The sequence below is a fragment of the Battus philenor genome, unplaced genomic scaffold (genome assembly GCF_028537555.1).
Source record: "Battus philenor isolate CCGP_79_NKW_IND1 unplaced genomic scaffold, ilBatPhil1.0.hap1 SCAF_12, whole genome shotgun sequence".
NCBI classification, from domain to species: Eukaryota; Metazoa; Arthropoda; class Insecta; order Lepidoptera; family Papilionidae; genus Battus; species Battus philenor.
The window spans coordinates 11,309,062-11,321,505 of record NW_027181674.1 but is presented as its reverse complement, the minus strand read 5'-3'; the positions used below and the strand labels follow the sequence as shown (position 1 = coordinate 11,321,505).

At 30.8% G+C, this 12,444-nt stretch overlaps 1 protein-coding gene across 3 annotated transcripts; it reads right to left on the bottom strand.

The window, feature by feature from the left end:
• Positions 1-2,632: 2,632 nt before the first annotated feature.
• Positions 2,633-11,949, bottom strand: LOC137932713 (ELL-associated factor 1-like). 3 transcript variants are annotated; one of them, XM_068776366.1, is made up of 9 exons: positions 11,761-11,949; positions 10,962-11,102; positions 8,693-8,785; positions 7,841-7,979; positions 7,337-7,458; positions 6,919-7,039; positions 6,193-6,466; positions 5,039-5,156; positions 2,633-4,547 (listed from the first exon to the last, which is right to left on the bottom strand). In XM_068776366.1, exons 2-9 carry the CDS (start codon positions 11,056-11,058, stop codon positions 4,465-4,467), a joined length of 1,047 nt encoding a protein of 348 aa, XP_068632467.1. In that variant the 5' UTR covers positions 11,059-11,102; positions 11,761-11,949; the 3' UTR covers positions 2,633-4,464. The 3 variants fall into 3 exon arrangements, with proteins under 3 accessions (XP_068632467.1, XP_068632468.1, XP_068632469.1); XM_068776367.1 differs by having other exon boundaries at positions 10,962-11,088; XM_068776368.1 differs by lacking the exons at positions 10,962-11,102; positions 11,761-11,949 and adding an exon at positions 9,067-9,136.
• Between the last annotated feature and the right edge of the window lie 495 nt (positions 11,950-12,444).

The following is a 12,444-nucleotide window of genomic DNA, read 5'->3' as shown; positions in this document are numbered from 1 at the left end:
ATGCTTAACGAATTACGTAAATTGAATAATACTCATGCATCAAATTTATTTCAAATGTTATAATAAAGAAATTAAATAACTGTAATTTCGCGATAAAACGTTCGACTGCATGAGTCAATTACTTCCTCGCCCTCGGTTGAGGTGACGTTGACTTTCAAATATATGTTTATCGAAAAAAACATCTTCGGATTATAATGAAACTTGAGCAAAAAATTTTGCATAGCTTTTTAACATATTGTTGACATACACAACATATTGTTTAACATATAGTTAACTCGTGTTCTTAAAGCTGAACGTTGCTTTTTGCATCACTGTTGGCGACTATATAGTGCAAATGTTTGTCAGTATAATACAAGCTGTTTCTCCCGCTTATAAGAGCCGCCAAATCTTTTGTTGTAAAAAATATTCAATATTTTTTTTTCAAAAAAGTAATAAGCGATGACGGAACATAATGAAGAATCTTCCAATTAATTATACGCAGATGCTTTATCTGATTGTTCGAGTGATTATGAATCAAATTGTGGTAACTGTGAAAATGATACTGTATCAGAAGAGAAGCACTCTGATATTAGGCCACCAAAATATCAAAAAATAAATATTATAGCATCAGATATTGACGACGATTTTAAAAAAGGGTGGAAAGTAAGAAAAGGACCAAACAGTGCCAAACACAGAGTCTCTGTGTTTGGCACTAATCGGTGTAACATAAAAGTCCTGAAGATGCCCCGTGGAGGGATGAAACACATGTTGAGTGATTTAACAGTGGTAGTTATGTAATTCGCATTGTTTGCCGCATGCGCATTTATCAGCGGGCTGGCGGGCGGTGCACTTTGTTGCACAACTACGACTGCATGTGCGGAAGTGGCTTAATATTGGTCCTTTTCTTACTTAGGATGGACTTCCGCAAAATAACGCCTGATTCCATTAAAAAAAAGGTGGAAAGATCATAATGTTACACCAAACTTACATAATTATTTAAGAATTCCTGGTGCAGCTATAGAACTTGGTAACGGTCCAACTATCAGTAGAGTAACAGCTTTATTTTTTGATAGTGGTGTTCTTGATTTAGATACGAAGATCAATATGTACCATTCTCAAATGAAAGAGTTATATAAAGTTTATGCAAAAACGGTACCCAGCTGAGGGACACGAGATAATTTTCAGTAAAATTGCCTGTCAATAATGTGTTATTAAAAGAGACTTTTGACGATGTATAAGTAACAAGTTGAGAAGTTAGTCAACGCGGTGTCTCGGTTCACTTCAAGCGTTACCCCAAACGCATCTTTTATCACCAAGTAGATTGTTCACTCTTCGATTGTAGTATTTCGGGAGTCGTAGGTTAGCAATTGGACAATTATTAGTATCAACAGTTAAATTATATTATATTATAAAAACACTGTCACACTGAATCACTGTAGCCGAAACAAAAAAATATTGTCAACCACAGAATGGATGAAACTGGTACGTTATTTAAAATAATAGTAAGCAGTTCCTTAAAAAATTCTCTTTCGAAATTGTGGCAGTCTTTAGGGAGGTCTAAACCCTGCTATGGGCGTCTGTCCACTGATGTAATGATCATAATAATGAATCGAATGCGTAAACACACAATTATTTGAGCTAACAAATTCAATAAGTTATTAAGAAGTTAATTAACAAAATAACTAATTTTGCAATAGGAGTTGTAATCCGTCGATATGTCAATTCATCACACTCACACAAGATGGTATATAATCCTCTGTCCCAGGCTTTTCAGGATTTTGTGATACAAAATACTTAACTTAATAAACCAGTACTTTTCCTTTTTGCAAATTTGGATCCAAATTAAAATCTCTGGTAATCACCAATAAAATACTAACATTTATGAACCATTACTGCAGTATGTGTGTATTATTTAGATTTTTTACTTTATTTGAACAAGGAGTATTTAAACCAATAATGTAATAAATTTGATATCGTAACTACCAAAGATTAGCTAACAAAGTACTTTAAAAAAAAAGTTTTATTATAATTGCACCTACAGTACAGCTATATGGATCATCCGATGTCGTTGTTTGCCCGGAGGGCTTATATAGCTTCATCAGAGCCGAGTTCACGGAACGGAAGGGTCCGTAAAAATTATTCGATCCAACATCAAAATTGACATTAAAGATAAAAAAAGAACTACGGAAATAAAGACTAATTTGTATTTAACTCCTGTACTTTGCGTTAAGGAAAAACCCTTCAACTTAAACGAAAATAAGTATTAATCATAATGTTAAAATTTTATACTGTAAAATATGTTTATTCTACGTTAACATTGAGTGTGCCATGGTGTTGAGAGAATAATGTTTTGTAAATTATGTAAAAGCTCAATTCACATAAAACTGCTTTTGTTATCTCCACTTCAAAAAATTTTCAAAGAAATTCTCTAACAAAAATACCAGTTTTAGTGAATACAGACCAAAATACTGTTAATATTTTCTTGTTTTAGTTACTTCAGTGTCAGTTCATCCTTTTTTATTATTTAGAAGTTTAAACTTAATTTCTAATATATTTTAATTTTTCGACAAAAATGAGGTGAATATGATGTGAAAATAAAAATACATACATTTTTTTAAATTACGATTTAATAAAAATATTTTACTTTAAAACTTAATAGCAGGAAACTTTTTCAACCAAAATAAACAGAGTATCGTAATAAATTTATGCATCCTTCAATTGTACCTATATACAAAAAAATTGAGTATTGCCATAATTAAAAAATGACGTACATGAGATTTCGAATTAAAATTATCAGTGGTTGTCATTTTCTAGGTAGCTCAGTTTCACCACGCGGTAACAAAAAATATTTCGAAAGAAATATTTTGTCAGTATTAAATCCTACTTTTTAATTAATTACTTGTACATGTAAGTTCGGATACTAGCATTGTATCATCATTTTAATAAAATAAAAAAATTAAACTAACTTTCAGAATTAATCTTTGTCCTTAAGTGATTGCAAATTTTTAAATACCTTCTGATATTTAACATTTTTAAATCTTCGTAATCCTATTTTGTTGATATTTACAATAAACAAACAAAGGAAGAAAGAAATTAAATAGTCTATAAATTATTTAACATATATCTTGTAAACAACTATTATACAATTTTATTAATTATGTAACTCTGTTAGCTACAACAAAATAAAACGATAATTAATTGGAAAATATTTACAGCTTTTTTTCTTCAGTTTTAGTTTTTATACGCTTCATTCAGTTAGATTAACCACCACTAATGTTCTTTTTAATATTTTGCTTAATTCATAAACCGACTCGCTTCACTCGACTCAATTATTTATAAACACTCTTGAAATATATTTTCCAGGCTTGTTTATTATCTTTAATCTGGAAACATCAGGTTTTTATGTATCTTTCGACAACCACTTGATAACTAAAGTAAAAACTGCATTTATATATAAAGAATAAATAATTTTGGGCAGGTACTGTATACACCATATAAAAATAAAAAATGTATTTAGTCATTACATTAAGACAAGAATTAAAATAAGATAATTAATATACCATAGTAAATTGAAGAGAAATAATATTGTACTTAGATGCAATGTTGAAAATAAGAAAAAAGTATAATTTCTTAACATTATTAATTCGGCAGAGCTGTCATAAAAATGAAATATAAGTATGTAAGTCATAGATTTAATGAAAATTCAACTATACAGTGGTACATATGACGATATCAAGATTGATATGAGTTTTATATGTTCATACAATACATTGTAAACTGCATATACATGCTTTTAAATTCAAAGGCACAAATTTCCTAAAACCTCCACGCCATTTATCAACACGATCAATCTCAAATTTTGCATTCATTATAAATATTAAAAATCCCATTTTGCGTACATTGCTGTGTAAAAATCCGGCAAGTATATTATTTGCAGTAGATACACTACTGATACGTTCAATATATAAACTACAGATACTCGTAGATATGGCGTACCGCGCCTTAGGTATAGACGCAGCGAGAGGGGAAGAGTAGCATCGTCATCCGTTTCGTCAATCCGACTTCAACGCTACTGGCGGCGCTCTTTGCCTCGGCCCCCACCTCGCCACACTTTCCTAAAGCGCAGTACCTCGCGGTAATACTATAGTTGAATTGGTTCACATAAATCATAGTACATGTGTAACTATAATATTATTAAACAAACAATAAAATCTTAATGCTAAACGTTTTAAAAATATTGGCATAAAATAAAAAATATATTTCTATTATTTTGAGGCACGTTTTGTTTTTATATAACTTCGCTTCGACGATACTATGTATTAATATATATATAATTTAGAACGATAGATTTTATCATTACGATTTTTTTAAACGTGGCAAAAGAAAACATACTATTCATAAGGTGGTTTTGTTTTAATGAGTGACCATTGCCAAGTTGTACGAAGTATGGTTTTATATAAAATCCCAGGTGACTTTTCCACAAGATCAGTCAGAGTCGCTACCCGACTCCGAGAGACAGAGATCGTCGTTGAGCACGTCGCTGGGCAGCGCCGGGTTGGTCAACGCACCTGTTTACAAGTAATTGTCATATTTATTAACTTAATTCTACCCTAATAATTTTAAAAAATATATTCAATATTAGTAACACATATTTCATACCTTTCACAGAAAGTATTAATGAAAAATAAAAATAAGAGAAGTGAAAAGAAAAAGGAGAAGAAAAGTAAAATACTAATAAAGTAAATACAGAAAAGAATAGAAAAGAACAGAAAATGGTGGAACTGGTGTATCAAGGTAAAAATTATAAAAAAACACATATTTTATCTTGTTATGGAAAAGAAAGTAATGTATGGGCCTGGATCATACCCGTCACAGTTTCATGCGTTTTCAGGTAACAAAAAATGTGCGAATAGCAGACAATTCGTTTCTCGGCTCTCTGGTTAAGCGTTCCATGACAGATATATAGTTACTAGTATGGCAGCATCAATAGCTAAACCATTAAGTAACTGGAATTGTGCCAAAAATAAAGTGTTGAGTGGTTATAAAACGACAATTTTACCTTCAGTGATTGGAGGCATAGCGGCAGAAGGCTCGTTGTCGTCACTGTCACTCCCACTCCCACTGTCGCTGTCGCTGTCGCTGGACGAACTGGACGAGCTGTCGTCTTTGGACGCGGCCTTACAACACAACGACAACATTGTGTAATGTTATAAATGTGTAAATCAATTGGTAAATAGGAGGAAACATTTTACTACCATGAAAATATAAAAAGAAATTATTTTTTAATTGTTTACATAATACCATCATGGTAATAGTATAACAAGTTTGTGTATATTTTTGTATAAAACTGTACTATAATAAAATTAAATTAATATTTTTTAGGATCAGTAATCTTGTGTATGTCACAAAAAGAATAACATAAGAGCCCAATTTAATAGAAACTAAAATTAAATTGAGTTCATAGGTATAAAGGCATCCTTTAGCTTAAAGCTACTGGATTTCCAAACATGTCCTGATCTGAGACAAGCCAACAGTTTTTTAGATATTACACAGTTCTTTAATATTTTATAAAACTGTTCAGCTGCCAACATATGATTTACTAATTTTATGAAGCCTAGTAAAAGGTATAACAAACATAACTATATTTAAGTACCTTATGTACATGATTATTAATCTTTTGCATAAGATTAATATATTATATATACAACATATTTTGGATGCCATTTTCATCGGCTCCTATTTGTATATAACAGGCCGCAGGGGGCACTCTACAGCTCAAAAGACAATGAAATTATTTCAGTATATTCCAGTATTATCATGAAACATTATAAAATTAGCAATTTAATAAGTGGCATATAATGACTTTGTTATCACAGACAGTTCTACTTCAGAAAATAAATCTTCCTAATTTCTTTTTTCTTTTCGTTTCTAGTATTATTAATAAAAATTCCTGTAAATATCTAATTTCAATAGTGAAACTTTTTTTTTAATAAAATTTTCAGTCAATTTTCGTTTGAATACTGTGGCGTCCTGTTTTGAATTAATGTCAGAAAGTTGCCATTTCACACATTTGACGCTGTTAAGTAAATAAATACGGCACTTATGTCGGGTTAAATTCCAAAGGATTACAAGTATATTCAACCGGACTAAGAAACCAAAACTATACATTGCTTATTTAAAAATTAAATAATAGATTTCATATTTTTTACTCACCGAAGCGGGTGGCGGCACGAGCGTAGGGGCTGGCGGGTGCATAACGGGCATGTTGTGTGGCGCGTGAGCCGCGTGGGCTAAATGTGGCGCGTGGACTGTGTGGGCCGTATGCGGTGCGTGAGCTGTATGTGGCGCGTGGTTCGCATGAGGTACGGGGGCAGATTGCGCCACGTGTGGGCGGGCCGCCGGAGGGCCAGGGCTGCGCGGTGCGGGGGCATCGTCCAATCCAATCATAGGTAGCGATGCAAGGGTACTGTTACCACCACCAGACCACCTAGAAACAAATTTTATTTTATTTCTAGTGTCCAACTTTATTCACATAAATACATAAACAAAAAACAATCATTTAAACCACATGAATCTTTTTTAAACTATATTGTAATTAAACTCATAACAAAAAAGAGTAAAATAAACAAGATAACTTTCTGTGCTCTTCCATACTTTCCATATTAAAAAACTATATTTTATAGTTTTTTTTTTATGTTTTAACACACAATTCCTGCCACTTTATCACTGTTAATCTTTACAATTACCCTTATAGTCGAATAAAGATAAAAAGTTGCATTTAACAAACCGTTACTGCAGTTACAAAACTACAATAGAGCTGGTTGGTAACAACTTATCAGACTTTTTAATTATATCCATTTTTAAATAAAAACAAAACAGACTATAACAAAAACAGATCCCACTCCACAATTATAAATATCATAGACGTGAAAATCTTACGGTGCTTGTGGAGGTGAAGTCTTTACGCGTGGTGGTGACCGCACCATATTCTGCCCAGGCTTGGGAGGCGGGTTATTGTTGAAGCGAGCCGGGTTATTCGGCTGTGCGGCGCTGTTTGCATCTGTGAAGGCGAATGCAATTAACTTCTATAATGATAAATGATTAATATAAGTCTGAAGTCATTTTAGGTTTCAAATCATATTCATCGACGGAGCTTACAGTAGCTATATATAACAGATTTTAATAAAATGTCCTATGCTAATGTATTGGACTTAACCTGTAATTTGTCTGTGAGTGAAATAAATAAATAAAAATTAAGCTATTCATTTGGTGGAAAAGAAAAAATTAAGCATCAACTCTCTTTTAAATTTAAACTTTCTTAATTACGTTAAATAAGTAAAAAAGAAGTAATACTCACTCGCATTATTATTGGTACGGCGGTTGGTTGCGACTCGGGTACGCGACGTGGACCGTTGGGTGGTGTTGGTGAAGTCTGTGGTGACAGGCGTCAGAGGCCGCGGCTTCTGTGACGTTTCTTGTCTAAGCATAAAAAAATACCTTTTTTACATATCCATGTTCAAATTTTGTCAAATACTCTAAAAAACTTAATTATATTTTACCACTAATTGGTAATATAGAAACAACAGCAATGTTTAATGTTACTGTGGTATGAAAATATGTACTGGCCTATACTTAAATTCTCATTGCAAATATCTATGACAGTACAATAATTGGTTTAGAAAATCAATAACCAAATATATGCTCTATCATGATATGCTGTCCCTTATTTCGTTTTTTTTTTTGTTTCCAAGACTACTGTCTTAATTTATTTCAAATTGATAACAGTTTGTGGTTGGCACAGTGTAATTCGAATTGTCAGCTATGACGGACCTCAAAGTGAATAAATAATTAAAATAAATACCTCGTTTTCTTAACTTGTATGTTGCTAGAGAGCTTTTCCAACGTAATTTCACCAGTGACCCTATCTATTATGAGCACACACTCCTTAGTGTAAGGCCTTTGACTGCCTTTGAATACTGTCTGTGGTACACCAGCCCCATCTGGAATTAATTTAATAATATCATTTAATAGAACACAAATTTAAAATAAAACAAGTATTTTCTTAGTAGTGTTATCGAATAAGATTTTTTCTTAATTAACTTTTTTCGTCAATTCATTGTCAAAATATAGTACACTAAAACATATAGGTAAAGTTTACAATGTTTTACTAAGTATGACTTCCTAATTTTTATCTTAAGGGATTTTAAAGCAAAGTCAGTTATAGTACTGATTGGTTGAAGGGCTAGTTCTTGACCCTTATTTTATTACAGCATTTTATGGTAAATGCTGATAGAATTTTCGAACTCAAAACTCTGGAATTACTTGAACCATTTGAAATTTCTATTAAGTAGTAGACACAAAAATATAATAGGTCCAGAGTGACATTCAATTTTATTTAAGCCTTCTGATACCATAAGAAAACATAGTTATGTGGTTTAGGTACATTCAGGTACCCATTAGAATATAAAATAAAGATTAAGATTAAAGATAAAGTTCATTAACTCAACATTGGAACTGTTATCGATAGTCAACTTGAATTAATATATTTTATTTTGGATTATACTTCACTTCACAAGAAGCAAAGATAACATGCTTGTGTCGCGTCATAAATATTAAAAAAATTGTTATGTTCATTAAAATAATGAGGAAATTTTTTAATAATCTGCATGCAGATTAACTTGTAAGTGAAATCAAATTTGATTTCAATAATTACCTAAATGTGGTACTGTGACAGTGACTTGATTATTCGTTCCGACATCCACAGTGGCCATTTTGTTCACGTCAACTGACGCCGGCTTAAAATCATCTGAAATTAAAATAAAACTAGTTTTAATATTCTGAAAGTGCCATCTGCAAATACTATTTGGGCAGTAGTTTCAGACCCAGTTAAAAAAAGTACTAGTATTGAGTACCATTGTAAGAAAATCATGTAATGATGTTATAGTTTTTATAGTTTTATATTAGTAGAAGTAAATAATTCAATTATATAAACCAGGGTTTCAAATAAAAGTAGAATAAATATGGAGGTAATGATGTAGAGAAAAAAAAAACCGCATGCACAAATTGCCAAAATAGAAGGCCTTTCACCATGCTTTCGGCCATAAACACTTTCACATTTTTTTCTATAGCATATTTTCTAACACAAGTCCCTTTTGCCATCAGTCTTTGTCAAACAATTTATGTGTACATACTTGTTATACACGTGTTTTTAAATAATCCTTTATATTTTCTTATCTAATATTATCACAGTATATTACTTAATAGAAGCTATGATTTACGTTTTGTTTTGTCAGATAATGTACAGTGTCAGATAATTATTGATAAAAATCATTCAACCATGTCAGATAATGGTTAAGGAAACAACAATTAATGTAAATTATTGATTAATTGAAATTACATTAAAAGATACATCAAGAGAAGGGAAAATACACATATTTGAGAAAATGAATATAAATCAAACTTATTTATATTTAGGTAATTTAAAATAACAAAGTTTAAATATTAATGTACTTTCAAAACAGACTAAGGTAAAGTAGGATAAGACACTGTTGAATGTTTACCTATGGTGAGCCTAAAAAAAAAGAGGAATGGTAAACTAACATTAGACAGTGCTACTAAATTTATTTCCTGATTAAGCTAACAATTTCACCGATATTATAAACCAAGAGGTCGGAGGTTGGGTCCGACATACCCTTGTCTTGTGTCAGTGTTTTGGTTTCCACAATCAAATAATATTGTTCACATTCTGCACCATGAGTTTTTTCTTACATTTGTATTTGAAATCCCCTTGAATCCTGAATGTTCGAAGAGTGAATTGCAAAGCTTAGGCATTTGTGCCCAGTGACTCCATGGAGCGTTCTCCTATGCAAACTAAAAACTTGTATGACTCCTAACCCGAAAGAAAAATAATTTAAAAACGTGGGCTAAGGCTCCCGTATTACTCAAGCATACTTTAAAACCTCTGCCTCTTCAAACCCAGTTAATATGTAAATACAATCAGAAATGCAGCATTTGTTGGTGGCATAAAAAATGCATGATAAAATAACCAAGCAAGATAATATACTTTATTATTAGTTATTACATATGATTATAGACATAACCATTTATAAATATAAAATGTATTTTAAGTTCAACAACCTTGCAAAGTTCTTAAGCTTTACTTATCTGAAGCCCTATTATTTACAAGTCCTATTTTAGTAAAAGATGCAATAGACATGTAAATTTACAACATAGCTATAGGTTAACTGTAACACTTGAGATAGAATTTTCTTCTAGAAAAAACTGATAAACTACCAAATATTAAATACCACATTTTCCAAGTTTTTTCAAATTGTGTTACATTACTTCTATTTCTCCATATCTTAAATGAAATAGGATAAAAAGAAATAGAAATTAAGCGGGGATACATGCAGATATTAGATAATCGAACACTTTTTATAAGAATGATTTTTTTAAAATAATAAATTACTTGCAAATGTAATGCTAAAAAATACTATTTTTTGTATTAATAATTTAGTGAATGATATGAAGTATTTTAGATCCTCTATTAAGCAAGTAGATTTTAAGTCATGTTACTTGTACAAGCAGAGACAGTTATCTATCTGTCCACATACACATTCACAAAACGATTTTAAAATATAATTCCATTACAAGCCCACATTATGTAAATTTTCTACAAAATATTGAATTTATCCTTATATTACATTACACAAGTTTACGGATGTAGTCATTCTATGTTTAAATTTGTGCCGGGGAATTAACACAGATGGTTATTAACACAGATTTAACTGGAGCGTAAATTGGTTGCATTGCTATAGTAGTAATCCATAAAATCACAAAAAAATTATGGAAATAGAAGATAAGTAATTAGGTACATTTAACAATATCTTCAGGTAATCATATGATAAGTCTCCTAGATTACTACAATTACATTACAAGCCTAAAGCATCCTATTCTCTATAATTATAACAATATATACTTACATTTGATGGTATGGTATTGGGATGTTTTATTGTTGGTGAAGCTGCTACCCAGCTTTAACTCCCTCACATCATAGTTTAAACTATGTTTGTCGGCCATCTCAGCTGTTACCACTAGCCATATGTGTATCTGAAAGTTTTAACCTACTTCCTATTTTAAATAGTAATTTACATCATTATAATGTGCAGTTTTGTGTATTTGAGAACATTTGTAAATATCCTATAGACATAAAAGGAATGCTAAATTATTACAAACTTAACCATTTAAATTATTGCTTATTATTATTGATGGCAGTATTAATTGATTTTTACAGACATAAGTAATTTTCTTGAATGATCCATGTTATTGTAATTACTTATAAAATTTGTTAAAAACGGTATTACTGATTATTAACTTAAACTACTAATAAACGCTATCTTGCATCACCTACTTAGTTATTTTTTTTTAATATTTTGGTTTTCAAAAAGTAAACTTTCCAAATAAGATCTTGCATAATAACGTAAGACAAGTCGAAAGAGTTGTTATTGATTAATATAATAGTTAAAAGTAATTACGTTTTATCTATTTTCTGTGATTATACATTTTTCATGTTATTACATTCACTTTATGTTGTAGGTATTTTTGTACTTGATATTTAAGATTTTAACACTTAATACGTAAGTCCTATTAAATAATTCTTACAGTCATAATTGAATGTGCGACGTATACAACTGGAATGGGAACTTTTCATCAAACATCTATTGGGAAAAGTGGGTAAAATAAGCAAAATATGGCAAATAATAGAATTTTATTTTGTCTTACTTTAGCTTTGTCAGATTTGCCGTCCAAGCTCCAACGGTTTGTTGTGGCCCTCAAATATCCATAATAAGACAGTTTTTTGTTCAACTTCGATCGATTTGTAATTCTATGCCAACAAATTACTACTCGAACAGTCGAAAAAATTAGACATTGACTATTCTGTCGACCTAGTTCTCATGACGGACACGACGGTTGACGGATTATGGGATGACTATGACATGTGCGTTCCAAAAATACTGCTTAATATTAGTCAGTTACTTTTTACAAAATACACTGTAGTAATTGATTAAATTATTTTTAACTAAACGTTAACTTATTACTAAGAGTTTTAATAACAACCCAATAATAAGATACTAACATTAATCTTTTGTATAAAATTTATTTTGTATAATGTTCACATATGTAGGTAACAAATTGAATTTTAAAATGTGATTAGTATTATAGTTTTTCACAAAGTCTATTACAGTAAACATTGGAGCTTACGTTACTCAAACTTATTTAAGTAAGGTACATAATTACTATTTAATGGTAAAGTTAATAAAAATAAAAATATGTAAAAAAACACGTATCTTTAGAATAATATTTATTTATCATGTGTTTCAAAATAATTGTCAGTTTTTCCCTTAGTTTTTTTTAATGGCTGTATGAACTCTCGTGCCTTGCGCCTTTCTGTACTAGATCTATGCT